Source organism: Mandrillus leucophaeus, unplaced genomic scaffold, assembly GCF_000951045.1.
Source record: "Mandrillus leucophaeus isolate KB7577 unplaced genomic scaffold, Mleu.le_1.0 Scaffold220, whole genome shotgun sequence".
NCBI classification, from domain to species: domain Eukaryota; kingdom Metazoa; phylum Chordata; class Mammalia; order Primates; family Cercopithecidae; genus Mandrillus; species Mandrillus leucophaeus.
In genome coordinates this window covers 798,084-822,847 of record NW_012102255.1, presented here as the reverse complement: position 1 = coordinate 822,847, position 24,764 = coordinate 798,084, and the positions used below count along the sequence as shown (strand labels likewise).

Genomic DNA, 24,764 nt, shown 5'->3' with positions numbered 1-24,764 from the left:
GCAGTTGTTTTTTTTTTAAGTGAATGGACTTGGTTCAGTATATCACAAAATAGCCACTTGTATAATGCTTAATCATGTATTTCATACTCCCTCTGTGATGCTCGCTCACAGTAGTATCCCCTTCTCTGGTTTTTCCCGTTAACACTGATTACCATGTAGGTAGAATTAAAGCTCCATGAGAGCAGCGAATTTTGTCTGTTTTTTCAGTGTCCTGTCTCTGATATGCAGATGAATACCCAGAAAATACTCGTTGCATATGTGTTGAAGGAGTTGGGTGGGTGGCTGGATGGCTGGATGGATGAATGGATGAATGAACTCTTGCACACTTGACATCTTGGAATTCTTTCCTATGATACACAATTCAGTTCAATAGACATGTATTAAGTATCTGCTGTATGCTTACCATCATGTTAGGCACAGTATATATGGAAATCAGTAAGCTCTGGTGTCATTTCTGCTTCTGATTTATTTTGTTTTGCAATGTTTGCTACTCTAATTAACTTACGAACTATAGTACGATATGACAGTGGCTTTCAAATTGAGCACTTAAAACTGACTCCTATAAAACAACTAAGACTGAGATGATTTCATGTTTATGCTTTCCTTCACTTGTTGTTAATTATACTTTCTGTTCAGACACAATTGATCTGACCTTCTTGGAATGGTTGTAGGATCTTAGCTTCTTTGATTAATGTAGTTACTATCTTTTGAGTTTAAGGTCAAATATTTTTATAACGATAACAAATATAATGCAGTGTCCTGATGTTTTGCTTTTCATGTCTTTCTTATATCTAATTTTGATTTTCTGATAGTGTTAAGAAATTGATTCAGCAAGGGCTTTAAGATCTTGCCAGAATTGAAGAACAGAGATGCTCTGTTAGCTTCAGCAGTTATCTTCCTTTCGTTTCTTCTTTAAGATAGTGTTACTTCTGAAATATGAAACATTAACTCCAGTTCTCCATATGTTGGAGAAAACACTAGTTTGCTTTTGATAGCAATATGAGATTATGCCCAAAGTTGGGGAAAACATTCTTAGTTTATTTTTGGTTTGAAATATACTTATATTTTAAAATGATCACCTACAGTAGGAGGATTGTGAGCCTTTTTTTCTTTCTTTCTTTTTTTTTTTTTTAAAAAAAAAAGAGGCACATCGGCCGGGCGCGGTGGCTCAAGCCTGTAATCCCAACACTTTGGGAGGCCGAGACGGGCGGATCACGAGGTCAGGAGATCGAGACCATCCTGGCTAACACGGTGAAACCCCGTCTCTACTAAAAAGAACTAGCCGGGCGAGGTGGCAGGTGCCTGTAGTCCCAGCTACTCGGGAGGCTGAGGCAGGAGAATGGCGTAAACCCGGGAGGCGGAGCTTGCAGTGAGCCGAGATCCCGCCACTGCACTCCAGCCTGGGCGACAGAGTGAGACTCCGTCTCAAAAAAAAAAAAAAAAGATGCACATTAAACTTGTATTCTCTGGAGCTAAGCTATGAGGACGAAAAAGCATAAGAAAGATACAGTGGACTTCGGGGAGTTGGGGGAAAGGATGGAAGCAGGGTGAGGGATAAAAGACTACACATTGGGTATGGTGTATGCTTCTCAGGTGATGGGTGCACCGAAATCTCAGAAATCACCACTAAAGAACTTATTCCTATAACCAAACACCACCTGTTTCCCAAAAACCTATTGGAATTAAAAAAAAAAGTGTAACACCCGCCCCCCTGCAACCAAAGGAAAAAAATCCCGTAGTCTCAGCTACTTGGGAGTCTGAAGCTGGAGGATTGCTTGATCCTCAGGAATTTGAGCTCAGCCTGGGCAACATAGCAAGACCCTATCTCTAAAAAAATAAGGAAGTTCATAAGGCTGGGCATGGCGCCTCACATCTGTAATCCCAGCTACTCAGGAGGCTGAGGCAGAAGGAATGCTTGAGTCCAGGAGTTCAAGGTTAGAGTGAGCTGTGATTGTACCAGTGTACTCCATCCTGGGCAACAGAGCAAGAGCTTGTCTCTAAAAAACAAAATAAAAAAGCAAAAAGCCACAAGCAGAAAGGTGTATATTTTTATACTCTGTTCCTTTCTATTTCTAAAATGTGTAATTTAGAACTAAATATTGCTTGTGTATTCTGTGTTCTAATAACGAATTTCTTTAAAGTAGGAGACTTTTAGATTCTATATTTATTGTGAAATATATCCTTTCATCCCCCTGAATAAAATGTATTACAAACATGGAGATATTAAATTACCTTATGCTGAAATATTAGTTGATAAATTCTCCCTGATAATTTTCTGGCTGATTTTTATATCATTCTTGATATACTTTGATTAAGTATGATTGAATTTATATGAACTTATACAGCCATATTAATTAAATCATTAATTTGAGTTTTTTTGTATTTTGGTGGAAAGAATGCTGAGTGGTAAAGGAAGCATGCCACTGTGTTTTAAAATCCTTTTCAATCTCTGGGCTTAACTGCTTACAATTTTAGAGAAATAGTGAAATTATTACTATCAGTGCTCAAAACATATATTGAAGGTTTGCTTTTTTTTGTTTTGTAGGATGAAGTGGCACACACTCTTACTGAAAGCAGAGTATTAAAGAACACTAGACATCCCTTTTTAACAGTAAGTGACTAGAGGACAGATGTTATAATCGTAACATTTGAAATTTAAGGAATTTTGTGTTAGAAATTAAATTGTGAAAAATACTATTCATTTAGATATCCCATTTTCTTTGTGGAAAGACCGTAAGTCAAATTTCCTATAACTTATTAGAATGTATGGATTTTTACTGTATGTATGCATTGATAATTCTTCCCATTATGCATTTATTACTTTTTTGAGAATTTTTTTTCTCCCACGAATCTCTTGCCTTTAAAAACAAAAACAAACCATAGAATTAATAGATTACGCGTTTTAAGGAGACTATTGAGGAGATGACAGATTTTTAAAAATTTCTTAAGTGTAAAGATTTTATGTTTGTTTTATTGGCTTCTGATAAATATTTTAATGATCAGAAGCATTTCTTCAAAGATGAAAGGCAGAAATGTTTATTGAAAATATTTTATAGAAATGAGACTTCTTTGAGGGATAGAGTACTTTAAGAAATATGGGAATGCTAAATACATTAGAGGGGGGATAAGCCATACTATGTTTTTTTCATGAGACAAAGAATAAACTGTGATTATATGATATGCCTACAATGTAGTTGTTTTGAAAGAAACTGGATTTTTTAGTTCTGTTCTTAGATTCCTTGTAATATAGGGATAATTGGTAAAGTTCCTGTATTTTCCTGGTTCCAATGAACTATATTGAGATAAAAAATAATAGCTAGGCTTTCAAAAGTGGAACCCTTTGCACTATTTGGAATATCTGAAATAGACATTTTCAGAGCTGTCAGTAGATACCTAGACTTACTTTGCTACCTTTTTTGGTGTATTTATTGTCTAGTGTAATAAGATAGCCTTTTGGTATTTTTTAATAACCTATATATAACCTACAAAATTATATAAACCAACTCTGTTGGGTTGGGTTCTGTTACGCAGTCAATATGCAAAAAGTGATGTTGTCATTGTATTAGAAACCTGAGTATAACAACTGTAGCTAGATTCCTAAGGAACTTCAACTAGCGCAATTTGTTGGCCACGCTGTGAGGTTGCATGGATGAGCACCTCGAGTACTAACGCAGCTTCAAATCAATGGCACATTAGATTGAGAAGTGCTTGTTGCAATTATGTTTACTTTTACTTGAAATTTTAATTTTAATTTTTATTGTAATAATACCTATTGTGAACTAAACATTTATGTTTCTCATAAACTCTTAAGCACTTTTAAGTAGTAAATAAACTCTTAAGAAACAATAACAATTCTTTTCATCAATCGTGCTTACTATTTCTAAGTGTTCTACTTTTAGTACAATTATTATTATAAGAATACAGGGTTATAATATAACATTTTTTCTTTTTTTTTATTTCAAGTCCTTGAAATATTCCTTCCAGACAAAAGACCGTTTGTGTTTTGTGATGGAATATGTTAATGGGGGCGAGGTGAGTCAATAAGTAAATCCAGTATTTGCATGGTAGTGTTTTCATTATTTTAAAAACATTACTTAAAATGCACGTTTAATATAGTAGTTCTCCATTTCTTGATAGGAATTTGTGTAGCTCTTAATACTATTGAATGGATGGGAGGAAATTATTTCTGATGAGATGTAATGATTGTTTTTATATAACTACATTTATATGTTGGAAAGCATAATCATATTCTTTTTCCTGTGTTTTTAAATGTAAAACGTTTTAACAGAAGTATGATTTTTGAAATCATGTTATTAGATTTTGAAAACCAGAAATATAGATTTATTATGTTTTACAAAGTTTCTTTTCAAGTAGGCTGCAAACATTGTGAAAAGTTATTTTACCCATATTCTAAACTCAGTGGAACAATAGTCCATGGGCACATTATGGCTGAGTTTTCTCTTCTTGTTTATAGTAGTTAGAGTACTATGACTATATATATTTTTAAATATATATATTTAAATATATATTGAAATATATGTGTGTGTGTGTGTGTGTGTGTGTATATATATATATATATATTTTTTGAGACGTAGTCTCGCTCTGTCGCCCAGGCTGCAGTGTAGTGCGCGATCTTGGCTCACTGCAAGCTCCTTCTCCCGGATTCATGTCATTCTCCTGCCTCAGCCTCCCGAGTAGCTGAGACTGCAGGCGCCCACTGCCACGCCCGGCTAATTTTTTGTGTTTTTTAGTAGAGACGGGGTTTCACCGTGTTAGCCAGGATGGTCTCGATCTCCTGACCTCGTGATCCGCCCGTCTCGGCCTCCCAAAGTGCTGGGATTACAGGCTTTTTTTTTTTGAGACAGAGTTTTGCTCTGTTGCCAGGCTGGAGTGCAGCAGCGCAGTCTAAGCTTACTACCACCTCTGCCTCCCGGGTTCAAGCGATTCTCCTGTCTCAGCCCCCTGAATAGCTGAGACTACAGGGGCGCACCACCACGCCCCGCTAATTTTTGTATTTTTGGTAGAGATGGGGTTTCACTGTGTTAGCCAGGATGGTCTTGATCTCCTGACCTCGTGATCCGTCTGCCTCAGCCTCCCAAAGTTCTGGGATTACAGGTGTGAGCCACCACGCCCGGTCTACCATGACTATATTTAAGAGACTGACAATATCTTACAATTTTGGAGATAAATTTTATAATTTTTATTAGCACATTTCACTCATTCCTTTATTCCTTTTCCTTTCTTTTCCTTGGTTTTGATCACAGTCAATGTGAGGGAAAAGTAGATTTACTGGAAAGGCTAACTGGAAATATTTTTAGTGTGGACTTTCTGAAATAAATTTAGTTGTTAAATAAGGTCTGTGTCTCAGGAAGTTAAAATATTCTTATTTTCCAAAATAAATAATTAAATATCCTTTAGGGAATTTTTTTCCTGTAGAATTATCTGATTTGCAGGAGTTTGTTTGTTGCAAAACTTCATTCACTCAGGGCTTGCATGGTGGCTCAGACTTGTAATCCCAGCACTTGGGGAGGCTGAGGCGGGTGGATCACTTGAGCTCAGGAATTTGAGACCAGCCTGGGCAACTTAGTGGGAGCCTGTCTCTACAAAAAATTAAAAAATTACCTGGACATGGTGGCACACTCCCAGCTGCTGTACTCCCAGCTACTCAGGAGCTGAGGCGGGAAGATCACTTGAGCCTGGGAGGTCAGGGCTGCAGTGAGCTGTGGTCATGCCACTGCACTCCAGCCTGGGTGACAGAGCAATACCTTGTCTCAAAAAAAAAAAAAAAAAAATCAAAACCCAAAACTTAATTCATTAATTTGGTAAACACGTTTTGAGTGCCTAGGCAGTATGGGTTTATGAAAATGTGTTAAGATATTATCCTTGCTGTGAAGGAGTATATAAATTTCCTTAGTGTATTACAAATTAGAATGTAGTGAAAGACTTAAGTTCTAATAAAGTCATAAAAGAAAATGCTTTGTGGATGATCTAGCACTTAGGGTAGGCTTAGTGAGATTTCACCCAGGGAACTGAATCGAGAACTTGTTTCAGGCAGAGAGGATGGAATGGGGAGAATCACTGGTGGGTGATAGGACAAGATAATTAGATAATAATAACCCGGGCATACAGAACTGGGCCCTTGCAGTAAGATGTCTGAGAAAATATGAAGAAAATGGATGTTGTGAACCTGTAGGATTGGTACATCTTTTTTTTTGAGATGATGTCTTTCTCTGTCATTCAGACTAGATTGCAGTGGTGCCATCTCTGCTCACTGCAACCTCCACCTCCTAAACTTAAGCAATCCTCCCATCACAGCCTCCTGTGTAGCTGGGACTATAGGCACACATCACCATGCTTGGCTAATTTCTGTATTTTTTTTTGTAGAGAGAGAGTTTTGCCATGTTGCCTAGGCTGGTCTTGAACTGTTGGCCTCAAATGATGCACCCACCTCAGCCTTTCACAGGGCTGGGATTACAGACGTGAGCCATCGCACCTGGCCATATTGTTACATCTTAATGACCAATTAATTAGATCTTGGTAGAAACAAAAAGGTACAATGAAAAGTGATTTTTGGTTGGAATTTGGGAGCCTTAGCAGATACAGTGCAGTTACGAAGAACATGTTAACCTTATACATTTGGTTTTGAAAAAGTTTTTCCTTAACTTTTAAAGTAATATGTATGTGGAACTGTGATGGAGAGTGAATAGTCAGAACTGTGGGTGCAGTTTTGGCAGCCATTCCCTTAAAGATTATAATTTAAGTTATGGAGGTGGAAATGAAATTGATGAAACCTCTATGTCAGTATCTATCAAAATTTTAAAATGCACTTATACTTGGACTCAGCAATTTCATTTCTAAGAATTTGTCCTGCAGACATACAGATGCACCACAGAATGATATATAAATAAGTATACTCATTGCAGCATTGTAGTACTTTAAATGAGCATTCAGTAAGGAGTCTGCTTAAATAAAGTTACATTCATGCAGTGGAATCTCTATATCCATCTAAAAGAATGATGAGACAGCTCAATATGGGCATTTATAGAAGTTAAAAAAAACTAGGTGCAGACAGAGTATAAAGCATACTTCTGTTGTGTTAAAGTAAAATTAGATCGTGAACATGTGTATATATGTTTGTCTATGCATCGAGTATCTCTGAAATTATTCACTGGATATTGGTGCTTGTCTTTGGGAAAATCAACTGAGTGGCTGGGGATAAGATGGAGGAAGACTTTTCATTTTTGTATTTTTCTGTATCTTTTGTGTTTTATGCCACATATATGTATTATCTAATAGTTGAAAGTAGACAGACAAACGGAGGGATGAATGGATGACCAAGGGAAACAGTAAGACAGATAAAACAGTCCGCAGACAAAAACTTGGAAAAACACTCTTAAGTGTCTCTATTTTTTAAACAGTATTATGTATTCATGTCTATAGTAACAATTTTCACATTGTTTTACAGTTACCTATTTACTTGTCTATCTTTCCCACCAAAGTGTTAACTTCCTAAGAGGCTTGTTCACGGTATAACTCTAGCATCTTATTCACTACTTGTACATAGTTGGTGCTTGACAAATATTCATTGGATTATTTGAATGAATAAGTGAACAAATGGATGAACATTCCCTCAGGGATTAGGGATAAGAGAAGTTAGCTAAAAGTGGTACAACAGGAACTACTGAGGATTAGGAAGAAAAACAGAAAGTGAGGTAGTATACAGTTTGTTTTGTTAAAAAAGCTGAAAGTGTAAATTTAGGAGAGGATATCTTTGTATTTATAAAATACATATGTATTAAGTCTTTGTGGAAGGCACTCTGGTAGATATCTAGGGCATAGAAATCTGAATTAAATATAGATCTTGCCCTGAAAGACTTTATAATCTACTGGAGAAAGATAGGGTACAAAAATAATACTGAGTGTGAAATAATTATCACTTCTATCATAATAGATAGATTGTGGGACTTTGATGGAATGAAGGAAAGCTTCCTAGAGGGTGCTACCTCGCATCTGCACTTCTTTTCTAAACCCAGAGTACTTTTGAGATGAATTAATTGATGATTATTGAAAAAATTTTACACTAAAAGCAGATTTTCAGATTAGCCAGATGATTTTCTTTAGCATTAGTATTCCTACATTATTTTTCTTGTTCAGCATGTCTTTTTTTTTTTTCTTCAGAATTTCTCTTTTGGATTGGGCTATAGATAAGTACTATATTATTTAATATTTTGAAGCAAGTGAACTGATTCTCTAGGGTCTCACTCCATCACCCAGTCTGGAGTACAGTGGTGCGATCTTGGCTCACTGCAACTTCTGCCTCCTGGGCTCAAGCGATCCCCATGCCTCAGTCTCCTGGGTAGCTGGGATTATAGGTGTGTGCCACCACACCTGGCTGATTTTTGTATTTTTAGTAGAAACGGGGTTTGGCCTTGTTGGCCAGGCTAGTCTTGAACTCCTGGCCTCAAGTGCCCACCTCAGCCTCCCTGTATGTGGTATATAGTTTTAACATGCGTAGGTAATTACAGTGTTGGTACACACACACACACACACACACACACACCCACACACAGAGAAAATAAAAAGTTATTTATATTTAATAACTTCAGTAGGAAATAGAATTGTGTGTATTTAACCTCGTAATTTTTTATTTTTTTAGATTATTAGATATATTTTAAAATAGTTATTTAGTTCTTGGAGTATAGTAGGATTATTTCAATTCTTGATTTATCACGGCTGGGGAGGAAATCTATGCTTAATGTGTTTATCCTTGTGGCAACTTTTTTAATGTTGGTTTTGCTTTGGGTTCACCTTGCCGTTTATTCTGCCCGGGGATGCCTTATAAAAATGCAGAAAACGACCAGGCCTGGTGGCTTACGCCTGTAATCCCAGCACTTTGGGAGGCTGAGGTGGGCCTCCCAAAGTGGTCAGGAGTTCGAGTGGTCAGGAGTGGTCAGGAGTTCGAGACCAGCCTGGCCAACATGATGAAACCCCATCTCTACTAAAAATACAAAAAATTAGCTGGGTGTGGTGGTGGGTGCTTGTAATCCCAGCTCCTTGGGAGGCTGAGGTAGGAGAATTGCTTGAACCCAGGAGGCAGAGGGTACAGTAAGCCAAGATCACTCCAGCCTGGGTGACAGAGCAAGACTCTGTCTCAAAAAAAAAAAAAAAAAAAAAAAAATGCAGATAACTTAGTTGCTATAGAAAGAGTATTAAACATAGTAGTTATATTTTTGAAATAGGATTGAAATAGAGAGGATTAAAGTAAGGGAAACAATAAACACACATAAACACTTCACACTAGCACAATCCACACAAATACCACAACTTAGCCAGTGGGATAGTATCTGTGTGGCATCTAAGGACTTGAGCCTGAGAATATTGGCCTTTTGTAAGCAAGCTCTGGTAAGTTCATAATACCCAAATGGCAGCACACTCAAATCTTTTTATATCAAGTTTTTGCCCTAAGATGAGCTGCTTTAGTCTATGCTCTAGAAAGTTTACCTTGAATGATAATTTGAGTTAGGGGTTTAGCATGCTCTCGATTATGCTTGTGATTTTTATGTGTTTGTCAATATTAGTCACATGCCACGTAGCAATGTTGCAGTCAGTGATGGACAGCACAGTGGTCGTCCCATAAGACAAACATGCACAGGTTTGTAGCCTAGGAGCCATAGGCTATAATACCATATAGCCCAGGTGTGTAGTAGGCTAGGTCATCTAGGTTTGTGTAAATCACTCTATGATGTTCACACAATGATGAAATTGCCTGTATTAGTTCTCACACTACAAAAAAATCTGCCCCAGACTGGGTAATTTATAAAGGAAAGAGGTTTAATTGACTCAAAGGTCCACACGGCTGGGGAGTCCTCAGGAAACTTATAGTCATGGCGGAAGGGGAAGCAAACATGTCCTCCTTCACATGGTGACAGGAAGAAGTGCTGAGCAAAGGGGGAAAAGCTCCTTGTAAAACCATCAGATCTTGTGAGAACTCGCTCACTATCATAGAAATAGTGTGGTGGTAACCACCCCCATGATTACATTACCTCCTGTGAGGGCCCTCCCATGACATGGGGATTATGGGAGCTACAATTCAAGATGAGATTTGAGTGGGGACACAGCCAAACTATATCATTCTGCTCCTGGCCCCTCCCAAATCTCATATCCTCACATTTCAAAACACAATCATGCCTTTCCAACAGCCCCTTAAAATCTTAATTCATTTCATCAATATCCCAGAAGTCCAAGTTCAAAGTCTCATCTGACACAAGGCAAGTCTCTTCTGACTATGAGCCTGTAAAGTCAAAAGCAAGTTAGTTACTTCCTAGATACCATGGGGGTACAGGCATTGGGTAAATACACCCATTCCAGATGGGAGAAATTGGCCAGAACAAAGGAGCTACAGATCCCATGCAAGTCAAATCCAACAGGGCAGTCATTAAACCTTGAAATTCCAAAATAATCTCCTTTAACTCCATGTCTCACATCCAGATCATGCTGATACAGGAGGTGGGCTCCTATGACCTTGAGCAGCACCACCCCTGTGGCTTCACAGGGTACAGCCCTCCTCCCAGCTACTTTCATGGGCTGGTGTTGAGTGTCTGTGGCTTTTCCAGGTGCATGGTGCAAGCTGTCAGTAGATGACCGTTCTGGGGTCTGGAGGACAGTGGCCCTCTTCTCAGAGCTCCACTAGGCAGTGCCGCAGTGGGGACTTTGTGTGGGGGCCCCAACACCACATTTCCTTTCTGCAGTGCCCTAGCAGAGGTTCTCCATGAGGACTCTGCCCCTGCAGCAGACTGGTCATCCAGTTGTTTCCACACATCCTCTGAAATCTAGGTGGAGGTTCCCAAACCTTAATTCTTGTCTTCTGCACACCAGCAGGACCAACACCACATGGAAGCTGCCAATGCTTGGGGCTTGCACCCTCTGAAGCAATGGCCTGAGCTGTACATTGGCCTCTTTTAGCCACAGTTGGGACTGAAGCAGTTGGGATGCAGGGCACCATGTCCCAAGGCTGCACATGGGACAGTGCAGTAGTTGGGCCCTACTTTTGGGCCTTGGCCCTGGCCCACAAAACTATTTTTCCCTCCTAGGCCTCTGAGCCTATGATGGGAGGGGCTGCTGCAAAGGTCTCTGAAATGCCCTGAAGACATTTTCCCCTTTGTCTTGGTGATTAACATCTGGCTCCTTGTTACTTATACAAATTTTTGCAGTGAGCTTGAATTTCGACCCCCAAAATGGGTTTTCCTTTTCTATTGTATTGTCAGGCTGCAAATTTTCCAAACTTTACTTCTCTGCATTCTCTTCAGTGCTTTGCCACTTAGAAATTTCTTCCGCCAGATAACCCAAATCATTTCCTTCAAGTTCAAAGTTCCACAGATCTCTAGGGCAGAGGCAAAATGCTACCATTCTCTTTGGTAAAGCATAGCAAGAGTCACCTTTACTCCACTTACCAGTAAGTTCCTCGTCTCCATCTGAGACCACCTCAGCCTGGACTTCATTGTCCATATCACTGTCAGCATTTTGGTCAAAGCTATTCAGCAAGTCTCTAGGAAGTTCCAAACTTTCTCACATTTTTCTGTCTTCTTTTGAGCCCTCCAGACTGTTCCAACCTTGCCTGTTACCTGGTTGGAAAGCCGCTTTTACATTTTTGGGTATCTTTACAGCAGCACCACACTCTCCATGGTACCAACATACTGTATTAGTCTGTTCTCTGTTCTCATGCTGCTATGAACTGCCCGAGACTGGGTAATTTATAAAGGAAAGAAGTTTAATTGACTCAGTTCTGCAGGGCTGGAGAGGCCTTAGGAAACCCACAATCGTGGTGGAAGGGGAAGCCAACATGTCCTTCTTCACATGGAAGCAGGAGAGAGAAGTGCCGAGCAAAGGTGGAAAAGCCCCTTATAAAACCGTCAGATTTCATCAGAACTCACTCACTGTCAGCAGAACAGCATGGAGGTAACCAGTCCTGTGATTCAATTACCTTCCACTGGGTCTCTCCCACAACACATGGGGATTATGGAAACTGCAGTTCAAGATGAGATTTGGGTGGGGACACAGCCAAACCATATCATTGCCTACCAGCAAATTTCTCAGGCCATATTCCAGTTGTTCAGTGATGCATGACTGTATTTAGAGCACTAAAACTTCTTGATGGAAGTGGATTGTGAGAGAATTGTTGGCTGTGAAAAATCAACCTTAACTTCTTACAGTCGTATTGGTACAATGGAATTTCATCATAGTTGCATGTAATTTATGTGAATTCAAAGAAGTGGGCTCAATAAGGTATAGCTGAGATAGATATGTTGATTTAAATGATGTGATTATTCTGCTCTTCTTCTCGATGAGTATATTTACAGAGTGACCTTAGGATGAGAGATATAAATTTGCTATGCTTTACTACTTGTTACTTCCTACTTTCTATGCATAGAGCTTCATGGAATATAAACTCTGGTGTTTTAAAATACAAAGCTTTCATAAAATGTCATTGAGTGCATTGTAACTGCAGGTGTTCATTTAGAGAAACTATATTCTGGCCAGGCCTGGTGGCTCATGCCTGTAATTCTGGTGCTTTGGGCAGCTGAGACAGGAGGATTGCTTGGGGCCAGGAGTTTGAGACCAGCCTGGCCAACATAGTGAGATCCCATGTCAAAAAAAAAAAGTTAGCCATGCATGATGATGTGTGCCTGTAGTCCTAGTAAATTAATCAGGAAAGCTGAGGTGGGAAGTTCACTTGAGCCCAGGAACTCAGGGTTATAGGGAGCCATGGTTGTGTTACTACACTCCAGTGTGGGCAACAGAGTGAAACCCTGTCTCAAAAGAAAAGAAAAAAGACTGTATTCTTGTACCAAAGACAGAAAACCGTCCTGGGTTTACCTATGTCAAGAGACGACAGTATGTCGGTCTCCAGTGTAATACCATTCTAAGGAATGTTTGGGAATGATTTGATTATTTTTGATACTTTATGATTAACTTTATAATCTAGTATATTATAGTTCATTCATCTATTAAATATTTAATGATCAACTTCTGTGGGCTAGACCTCAAAGATTCATAAGTAAGGAAAACCTAGTATTTTCCTTTGATGAGTGACTAACTGGGGAGATAGATGAGAAAATACTTGTATACGCTGCAGTGACATGATTGCTCTGATAATACTGGTTACTGTGCATGGGGAAAATGAGCACTTTAATGAATCTCAAGGAGCAGAGGAAAGGAAGGCAAAGGGTGCCAGATTAGGAAACTCTTCTTAAAAAGTGGTTGCTAAGCTAAGACGTAAGAATAGCTACACGTTATATCACCAAGGTTGGGAAGGAGAGCATTCCTACACAGGTAGAACGGCATGTGTCGAGTCCACAGGGGCAGACAGGTTCTCCCACTCCCCGAATACAGCACAGTATGGATAATGGATAGAGTTCTGCAGAGGAAAGCCAGAGAGTCTGCACAGGTAGTCAGAATCACATTAAGACAGATCTTCACTCGCAAGTCACGTAGATGAAGGCAGTGGAGCATCATGGAAGAATTTCTTTGGGGAAATGTTTAGAAAGAATACTTAGCAGTATAAAGCTTGAAGTAGAGAGGACAAAAGTGGAAGCAAGGAAAATACTTGGGAGGCTGCTGTAGTTAGAAGGTTTTCAGTAATTCAATTATAAAAATGATAAGGTCATCGCACGTGGTGGCTCATGCCTGTAATCCCAGCACTTTGGGAGGCTGAGGTGGGTGGATCACCTGAGGTCAGGAGTTTGAGACCAGCCTGACCAACATAAAGAAACCCCGTCTCTACTAAAAATACAAAATTAGCCAGGCCTGGTGGTGCATGCCTGTAATCCCAGCTACTCAGGAGGCTGAGGCAGGAGAATTGCTTGAACCTAGGAGGCAGAGGTTGCGATGAGCCCAGATTGTGCCATTGCGCTCCAGCCTGGGCAACAGGAGCAAAACCCCATCTCAGAAAAATAAATAAATAAAAAATAATCAGATAAGGTTATTAATTGAGGCAGTGTTAGAAGGAATCAAATTCTAGTAATATTTAGGTGTTAGAATCACCAGGATTTAATGAATAAATACACGGAGAAGTATCATACGATTTCCTGTTTGCTGCTTGGGGAATTGTGGATACTGGAGTATTTATAAAAATAGAGAACGCAGGAAGAAGAATGAGTTCTTATGCAGATCCTGCTATATTTGAAGCACCTAGTGTGGCAACCAAGGAGTGGGGAGAGTTAAGTCAGAGATACAAATAGGCATCATGAGCAATGCTAAAATCCAGGAAGTGAGGAAATACCCAATGTGAGGAAAGTATGTACAGTTAGAACATCAGTGGCCAAGAATGGTGCCTGGAAATGCCAGAGTAAGACACGCTATGGACACAGCTATAGATGCAGTGAGACTTTAGTCCACAGGTGCAGATGCAAGAGAAGCCTAAGGAGGATCCTGGGCAGGAGGAGCCAGACAAGAGAAGCCTTAGAAGTTAAGGAGAGATTAGGTACAACAGAGTATATTAAATCCTGTACGATGATAACTGAGAATTGCCCATTGGATTTGACATCTAATAGTTCCTCGAGAGACTACCTGGGATTCTTTCTTTTCTGGGTTTGTCCAAGGTATGCACCTTGGCTGTAGTACAGAATATACAAGGGTTGGCTTGGAGCCCAGTAGAACAAGGTTGTAAGAGTGAGTTCAGTGCAATTTTGGTGGGGGCATTTGTAGAACTGATTGTAATATCTGTCTAGTAATATGACCAATCATACTGCTAATACATCCAAGCAGCTCTCTTTTTATTCCTTAAATGTTACTAAATTTACATGGGAAGCAGAAAAATATCCTGGGAGAATAAAGTAGACAAAATTGACTAAGGAGGTGTTTTTGTTTCCTTTGGTTTAGGAATCTCTACTTAGGACTTGTTTCCAAAATCTTATTCTTAGCTTCATTTATTTCAGGCTTATTTGTTGGACCTCTGCAGTTCTCTCTTAAGTCTGAAATTTCCTGAAGTTAAAGATTCATTAGGGGAGTAAAGGAAAATCATTGTGTAGAAATGCTATTCATCTGATAAATTCTTCACATTCCTCTATTTTCTTTATGTAGGTTGTAATGAGGCTAACAGTTTCAGTTGTGTGCTACTGTTTTTGTCCATACTTAGTTTGTTGTAAACTCTATATTAATTTCTTTGAAAACGTGTATTTGATTTTTTTGCAATATGGCTTTCAGTTTCATGCCTTTCTTGAGATTCTCATGGTTATTCAGATTTCTCATTTGGCTGCCATTTTGTTATCAGTGAACCAAAATTATCTCATTTTAAATTCACATAAGACAAAAGCACCAGTAGTCAGCATTCTAGTTCTCCTTACTAATTTACGGAGGTGTGATCTGGGTGATTTTTAAATTAATTTAATTATCATTTCATATTCATAGTGATGATTTTTAAAAATTTACGTAGTTTTCAGGTATATAAACATCTTTATTGTCAGGTGTCTGACAAGCTAATTTCTTTGCCAACTATTTTAGTTATTAATATATAGGTTATATCAGAATCCTGTCTTTCACGCAATGCTTTTTCAAAATTCCCAAGTCAAGAAGGATGCATTACAATATTTACATTAGCGTCTAAATTAGGGCAATATAAAGTTGGGAAGCATTTTTAGTATATAATTTTATAATTCAAAGACATTTTAAAAGAATGAATTGTTAAACCAGTGTCTCACTGCATTAAATGTAATTGAATGCACCGAATATAGTTCTTAGGAGATGTGACAAGCCTGAACATGTAACATGCTTGCTTACAAATCTAAAATCTCAGTTCAAGTGGCTGAAACTGCAGGGGCCTACCAGGCATCTGTCTATTTACATGATTCCTTTCCATGTGATTATGGCAGAGCACGGCCATCTCAGGGTAGTCAGACTTCTTATACAAAGGCTGGCTTACCACAGAGTGGGTATTTCAAGGGAGGGAAAACAGAAGAAGCTACATATGTATAATTGGAATCCTTGAGGAGGAAAAACAGGACAGTGACACAAAACAGTATTTAAATATGAGAAACTGTAATTTAAAAACATACTTATAGGCTTTTGTGTTCTCCATTTTTCACTTAGCATAATACTTTTAAAATTTATAGATACTGTTCCATATATCAGTAGTTTGTTTCTTTTTATGGCTTGGCTCCATTGTATGATGTACAGTCATATGTTTATGTAGTTGCCACTGGATAGATGTTTGAGTTCTTTGCAGTTTGGGCCTATTAGAATAAAAGCTCGTGAATATTCCAGTACAAATCTGTGTGAATATATATTTTTAATATTCTTGGGTAAATACATAGAAATGCAATTTCTGTGTCATTTGTTATGATCAACTTCATTAAAAACTGCAGACTCTTTTCAAAATCAGCTGTACCATTTTGCATTCCCAGGATGTTACTTGACAATATCACCACACTTGGCATGATAGTCTTAAAATTTTACTCATTCTGGTAGATGTATAGTGGTATTTTGTAGCTTCAATTTGAATTTTTCAAATAACTGATGGTATTGAACTTCTTTTCTTGTTCTGATTTGCCATTTAAACATCATCTTTTTTGAAGTATCTGTTAAAATATTTTGTCTATTTTAAAAATTACGTTGTTGTCTTAATATTGAGTTGTCAGATTTCTTTATTTCATGTAAGTGCTTCATCATATATATGTTTTATAAATATTTTCTCCCATTTTATATTGTCTTTTCATAGTGGGGAATTTTTCCAAAATATATTTTTGTTGTAATCTATTGTAATCAGCATTTTAATGCATAGTTTGCCTTCAGTAAAATTAATCAATTTTGACTGTACAATTTAGTGAGTTTTGACAGCTGTATAAAGCAGTTTCCCATCACCACAATCATGATCTAGAATGTTTCTATCACAACAGAGCCTCGCATGTCTCTTTATTGTCAGTGCTCTCGCATCACTCTCAACCTGAAAATCACTGATAGGCTTTCCAACCAGTATGAAGGACAGACTTTTAAATTAGAGGAAACACAATTTGTTATTTTCTTGTATGATTTATACATTTTATTTTTAAAACATCTTTTTCTAACTCAAGTTTGTTAAGATTTTTTTCTAAAGTCAAAGCTAGACCTGTTGGGTGGCGTCAGGTCGGGGAGATTTTCTTTTATGCTTTCTTCTAGAAGTGTTAATAGTTTTAACACTTGCATTTAGGTCTATGGTCCACTTCAAGTTAATTTTAATATATACTGCTATATAAGGGTCATGTTTCATTTGTTTCTTGCAAAATTATATCTAATTGTTCCAGCATATTTGTTGAAAAGACTGTCTTTCTCCCATTGAATGATTTGGTACCCTTGTCAAAAATCAATCATATATGTGTGGGTTGATTTCTGGACTCTGCATTCTGTTGTATTGGTCTATATCTTTATCCTGAAACCTGTGCCACACTGTCTTCACTATGCCACACACTTACTTTAGAATAGGTGTTACAATCGGGCAGCTAGAATCTTTCAATTTTGTTATTCTTTTTTAAAATTGGTTTTGCTATCCAATTTCCTTTGCATTTCCACATAAATTATAGAATAAGCTTGTTGAATTCTACATAAAAGCCTACTGCATTTTAATTGTGATTGTGTTAAATCTGTTGATGAATTTGGGGAGAATTGACAGTTTCACAGTGTTGTCTTCTGATTCATAAATATGGCATATGTTTTACCATTATTTAAGTCTTTAATTTCTTTCAACAATATTATGTAGCTTTTAGTGTACAGGTCTTGAAAGTTTTTAAAATTTATCCTTAGGGATACTTTGTAATTATTTTATGTTTTTGTGTTATAAACGGTTTATCAGTCATTGTTAAAAATTTCAATTTGTAATTGATTCTTGCTAATATATAGACATCCAGTTGATGTTTACTTGTTAGCCATTCTAATATTAGTTTTAGTAGTCTTTTGTTGTAAATATATTGGATTTCTCTATGTGGATGATCATGTCAGGTGAGAACAAAGACAGTTTTACTCCTATTTTCTAATATGCGTACATTTCCTTACCTTATTAAGCTATCCAGGACCTTTAGAACAGTATTAAAGAGCAGGATGAGAGCAAATATCCTTGCTTTATACTTAATTTTAGGGCAAAAGCATTCACACTGTCACCATTAACCATGATGTTAGCTGTAGAGTTTTCGTAGATGCTCTTTATTAAGTTGAAGAATTTCTATTCGTAATTTGATGAGTTTAAATAATCTTAGTTTGATTAGCTCTGCTTCTTTGTTCTGTTCTTATGGTGGTAGCTTTAGGGTTCAGAATATGTATCTTTTCTCATCACAGTAGACTTTCAAACAGTATGCTGTCACTTTACTTGTACTGTAAGAACCTTATAATAGCATACGTCTATTTTATTACCTTCTATCTGAACCTTAAAAGGCATACATCTGTTTCCCTGCCTTCTTTTGTGCAGCTGTTCTCAGACATTTTACTTCTATGTATTTTTTAACCTTTATAATACACTGCTTTTGCTTTAAGCAATTATCTTTAAAACAATTTGTAATACGAAAAAATGTTTTATATTCATAAAGTAGTCATTTTAAGCGCTCTGTTTTCCTTTGTGTAGGTATACATTTTCATCTACTATATTTTCCTTTTGCATAAAAACTTTCTTTAGCATTTGTTTTTGTAGTGCAGGTCTGATAGCCATAACTTCTGTTAGTTTTTGTTTGTGTGAGAAAATCTACATTTTGTCTTGTGATGTCTCCCTTTCTTTAAAACAGTTTTACTGAGTGTAATAACAAATTATAAATAATTTTCTCATAAAGTGTACAGTTTGATAACTTTTGATCCTTGAAATCACCACCACAATAAAAATAATGAACATCCCCACAAACGTTCTCCTATACAGGAGATTTTAGGAGGAAAGGTATGTTTGAACTAAATCTTGAAGGACAGATATGTTCTCCAAATAAGGTTAGTTCATTCACTGAAAAGTATGTAGTAAATGCTTACTGTGTCTGAGTCATAGAGTTTGCTAAGATGAATAAAACAGTCATGATTTCTAGAAGGAGATGCATACTATAAAATAATAAAATAAATCCAATAAATACAATGGCAACAGAGTTCTGTAGTATGAGAGAGAATAATGGAGAACCTACTATAAATTCAGTTATCTCTTTGAGGAATTAGTATTAGATTGACATTTGAAGGGTATGTGGGAAGGAACTTCCTGTGCTCTGATGAGAAAAGCCTGTTGAGAATGAGACTAGTGCATGGCTATACGTGCAGTCATCTTTTTGCAAGGATGGGTTGAATACCTGTCCACTTCTAAACTGTGGGAGTTCAGCTGCACTCTAGTGCAGTTCCTGTTAGGCTATTACGAGAGAGAGTTATGGAGAAAATTTCTTCCTAATAGAGTGATGAAATACGCTTGTATATTTAGTAGTTTGAGTTAATGCATTTACATTACTGTATTCCTGTAGCATGGCTAAGCTTAACAATAAAAGAAAAAAACTATGTAGTTTTTGCCTTTATAAAGGAACTTAACTTGAGAAAGATAAGCTCCCTATTTTAGCAGCAAATAACTCACTTTCCTTTTTGAACAAAGACAAGATTATTCAACTATTATATATGTTTTTTAATACTTCTAATGAAAATATTTTACCTCAAAAACCTTAAGGATGATTTTTCTTATAATTTTTTGAGAAGTATTTCTGAATTTAATTTTATTATTTGCAATACGTATTTATGAAGAATATAATGTGTCATATACTAGGCATGGTGCTGAAGATGCAAAGATATAGTGTACTGTTATAATTTTCTCATTTTTCTATGCCTTTGCCAAGAAAAAAAATAGAGTATTAAATTTATAATAAGCATAAGTCAGTACATTAATTATTAGTACATTTATTTGAAATATTTGAATAATTTTTTTTCTATTACAAAAGTGATAATGTACGTTCATTACAGAGAACTTCAAAAAGTCAAAAAGATTATTTTAATTCTGTCAAAAAAGTGCTTATTGAATGCTGCTGTCCTCGAGGCAGGCACTGTGCTATGTGCTTAGTATACTATATGAGAAAGACAGATGATCTCTGCATTTAAGAAGGGCATACATAGGCCAGGCCCAGTGGCTCATGCCCAGCACTTTGGGAGGCCCAGGCAGGAGGATCACTTGAACCAAGAGTTCAAGACCAGCCTGAGCAACATAGGGAGACCCTGTATCTACCAAAATAGTTAAAAATTAGCGCGGTGTGGTAGCCAGTGCCTGTGCTCCCAGCTGCTCGAGAGACTGAGGTGGGAAGATTGAGCCGAGGAGGTTGAGGCTGCAGTGAGCCATCATTATGCCACTGCACTTCAGCCTTGGCAACAGAGTGAGACCCTGTCACCAAAAAAAAAAAGAAAAAAAATGCATAGTATTCTGGGGAATGGATACGAAATAATTAAAATTTTTGAGGTATAAAAGAGAAGATAAAAACCACTGTACATCTTAACCATCTAGAAATAATTGCTAATACCATGTTAATATATTTCTTCTTTTTATACTGTATAAATATTTTCAGTTTTATTGTTTTAAAATATATACTTGTTGCCTACTAATTATGTAGATATGCTTTAATTTATTAAAACCTTACCAAATCATCGAACATCTAGGTTGTTTTCATTTTTTAGTCAACTTAAGTATAATTTACATGTAATGACATGAACTCATTTTAAGTATATGATTATATTACTTCTGATAAACATATATATGCATGTAGCCCCCATCACAATAAAAATATAGAACGTTCTCATTGCCTCAAAACATTCTGCCATGCCTCTTTGCAGTCAGTCTTCCCTGTACCCGGAGTACATCCACACATGGCCCTAGGTAACCACTGATCTGCTTTCAGACACTAAAGATTTGATTCATCTTTTAAAAAATGTCACAGAAATGAACTCATACAATATATACTGTCATATCTGCTGCTTTCATTCTGCGTAATGTTTTTGAGATTATTAACTTTGTTGCATTTCTCATTTATTTCTTTTATTATGAAGTCATTATCCTTTGCACAGCTATACCACCATTTGTTAATCTCTTCCACTGGTGATGTACATTTGGATTAATTCCAGTCATTGCCTAATATGAAAAAAGCTGATAGGCCTGTGTCTTTTCTCTTTAATTAATACTGAAGAGTATGATTGTTGGGTTTATGGTAAGCATATGCTTACATTTTACAAAAATTTAAAACTGTTGTGTCATTTTACATTCTTAGCGTTAGTGTAATGAGAATTTTAGGTGTTCTGCATCCTCACCAGTGCTTGCTGTGGTCAATGTTTTTCATTTTAGTCATTCTAGCGAGTATGTAGAAGTATGTTACTGTGGTTTTAAATTGCACTGATCTTATGACTAATGATAGTAAATGTCTTTACTCATACTTTTTGCCATTTGCATATACTTTTGTGACCTGTCTATTCAAATATTTCATCTGTTTCGGTTGTACATCTTCTTACTGAATTATAAGAGTTCTTTGGATATTCTGGTTACAAATAGTTTGCCAAATATTTGTATTACAAATGGTTTCTTCCAGAGTGTAGCTTGCCTTTTCATTTTCTCAGTGATGTCTTTTGAGGAACAGAAGTTTTTAATTTTGATGTCTCATTGATCAATTCTTGTCTTTTATGGTTTTCACTATTTTGTGTACTGTCCAAGAAATGTTTGTATACCCCAGGTCACATATCTTTCTCCTATTTATGTGTCACATGCTGTATAACAAGTTTCTGTCAACAGTGGGCCATATATATGACAATCCCATAAGATTATAATGTAGCTGAAAAATTCATATTGCCTAGTGATGTAAATGTTGTAAGTCATACAGCAGTGCATGACTCACATGTTTTGGTGATGCTGGTGTAATCAAACCTGTCCTGCCAGTTGTTTAGAAATATAGCACATGCAGTTATGTACATAATACTTGATCGTGATAGTGCATGACTGTGTTACTTCTTTATGTATTTTATATATTAATACTTTCCATTGTTTTTTAAAAGTGTATTACTTTTGCTTATTTTTAAAAAATAGGTAACTGTAAAACAGCATCAGGTGGGTCCTTCAGGTGATATTCCAAAAGAAGGCATTGTTAGCATAGGAGATGACAACTTGATACCTACTCCTAAAGACCTTCCAGTGGGACAAGATGTGGAGGTGGAAGACAGTGATGTTGATGATCCTGACTCTGTGTAGGTTTAGGCTAATGTATATGCTGTGTTTTCATTTTTAACCAAAAGTTGAAACGTTAAAAAAAATAGAAAAATGTTGATAAAGAATGTAAAGAAGCAATATTTTTGTATAGCTGTACAGTGTGTTCATATTTTAAACTGTTATAAAAGAGTCAAGGTGTTTTTAAAAATTTAAAAGTTTATAAAGTGAAAAAGTTATAGAAAGCAAAGGTTAACTCATTACTGAAGAAAGAAAATGTACAGTGTTCATAAAGTCTACAGTAATCACCTAGGCCTTCATATGCACTGACCACTCACTCAAATAAGCTTCCAGTCCTGCAAGTTTCATTCATAGTATTATAAGTGCAGTAGACAAGTGTATCATTTTTAAATCTTCTATATCATATTTTTACTGTACTTTTCTAGATGTGTTTAGATATACAGATATCATTGTGTTACACCTGCCTAGAGTCTTCAGTACAGTAACATGCTATACAGTTCTGTACCTAGAAGTAGTAGGCGATGCCATTTAGGTTTATGTAAGTAAACCCTATGATGTTGGCACAATGATGAATTGGTCTAATTGCACATTTCTCAGAATGTATCCCCATCATTAAGCAGTGCATGACTGTATTTTCTTCTAAAACTTTTTAAGTTGTACCTATTACATGTATAGGTCTGAGATCCATTTTAATTTTTAGGTATGATTTGAGCTAAGAATTGAGGTTCATTCCCCCCCCCTCGCATATAGAAATCTTGTTCTTTCACTATCTTTCATTGAAAGGGCTGTCCTTTAGTCAGACATGGTGGCTTATACTTGTAATCCCAGCACTTTGGGAGGCTGAGGCAGAAAGACCACTTATGTCCAGGAGTTTCAGACCAGCCTGGGCAACACAACAAGACCCTGTCTCTACAAAATAAAAAATCTAAAAAATTAGCCCAGCCTGGTGGTACAAGGCAGAATTGGGGGTATTGCTTGAGCCCAGGAGGTTGATGCTGCAGTGATCCATGGTCATACCACTGCATTGCAGACTGGACAACACAGCAAGACCCTGTCTCAGAATAAAAAGACTGTTTTTTCCTGATTGTATAACTTGGGTCAAAACCATTTTTTCCTGATTGTATGACTTGGGTACCTCTGTTGAAAATCAGTTTGTCACACATATGGGTCTGTTTGTGCACTGTCTATCCTGTTTAGTTGATCTTTGAGTCTCTCTTTACATCAGTACCATGCTAACTTGATAATTGTAGCTTTGGGGATGTGTTTTGAAATAGAGAAAAACTGTGTTCTTTTTTCAGAATTGTTTTGACTCTTCTGTGTCCTCTGCATTTTCATATAAATTTCTTGTCATGTTAATTTTTACAAAAAAGCCTGCTGTAACTTTGATTATGATTGCATTTAATCAGTAAATCTATTTAAAAATATTGAGTCTTCTAATTTACAGACACACACTCTGTTTGCTTATGGATTTCTCTAATGTCTGTTGAAGCACTGTAGTTACAGTGTATAGGTTTGTATAGTTTTTCATTTATTCTTTACATATTCCCATTTTTTTCCCATTTACACTTGTTTGTTGTTAGCATATAAGAATATAGTTAGATTTTATGTATTGACCTTGTATTCCATGGCCTTTCTAAGCTCACTTATTAGTTCTAGAAACCCTTTTCTATATTTCTTTGAAATGTCTATGTAGATAGTCTTGCTCTTTGTGAATAATGGCAGTTTTACTTCCATTCTAGTTTGTATGGCATGTATATATTTGTCTGTTTAATTGTCTATTTGTCTATGTGTCTTTCACTGCCTGTGACTGCTAGTACAGTGTTGAACAGAAGTAGTGAACATTGTGTTTTTGTTCTCTATCTCGGAAAAGATTCAATCTTTTATTATTAAGTGTGATAGTAGTCATAAGTTTTTCATATATACCTTTTATTAGGTTAAGTTCTCTCCTATTCCTAGAAGATTTTACTATCAGTGGACCTTGACTTTTCTTTAAAGGTTTTTGTGCCTCCATTGAGATGATCATATGGTTATTTATATAGACCCAGAGTCTCACTCTGTTGCCTAGGCTGAACATTTTCCTTCATTTTGAAACATTTTCTTGAACAATTTCTAGTTCAGTGTCTCTGGTGGTGAGTTCGCTAACATGCATGTCTGATAATGGCTTTATTTTCCTCTCATTTTTGGAAAGACATTTAGCTATGTATAAAATTCTAATTTGCCATTTTTACGTTTCATTACTATAAAGATATCATTGTACTTTCTTCTGGCTTATACAGTTTCTGTCAAGAAGTCTGATTTGTTCCTTGATGCTTCATGTGTCTTTTTTTCTGTGGTCACTGTTAAGCTTTTTTCTTTCAGCTATTGATTATGATGTGCCTTGGCATGGTTTCCTTCACAGTTCTTTGGCTTAGGGTGTTTTTTTTTTTGTTGTTGTTGTTGTTTGTTTGTTTTTGAGATGGAGTCTAGCTCTGTTGTCCAGGCTGGAGTGCAATGGGCGATCTCGGCTCACTGCAAGCTCCACCTCCTGGGTTCATGCAATTCTTCTGCCTCAGCCTCCCAAGTAGCTGGGACTACAGGTGTCCGCCAACACACCCAGCTAATTTTT

General features: G+C 36.8%; 1 protein-coding gene across 2 annotated transcripts in view; it reads left to right on the top strand.

Moving 5' to 3' along the window:
- Positions 1 to 24,764, top strand: part of AKT3 (v-akt murine thymoma viral oncogene homolog 3) — a 363,232-nt gene that overhangs the window by 237,783 nt on the left and 100,685 nt on the right. For both annotated transcript variants that reach the window (XM_011981159.1, XM_011981158.1), the window contains exons 7-8: positions 2,546 to 2,611; positions 3,964 to 4,032. In XM_011981159.1, coding sequence (XP_011836549.1) covers positions 2,546 to 2,611; positions 3,964 to 4,032 — 135 coding nt within the window. The remainder of the gene's footprint in view (positions 1 to 2,545; positions 2,612 to 3,963; positions 4,033 to 24,764) is intronic.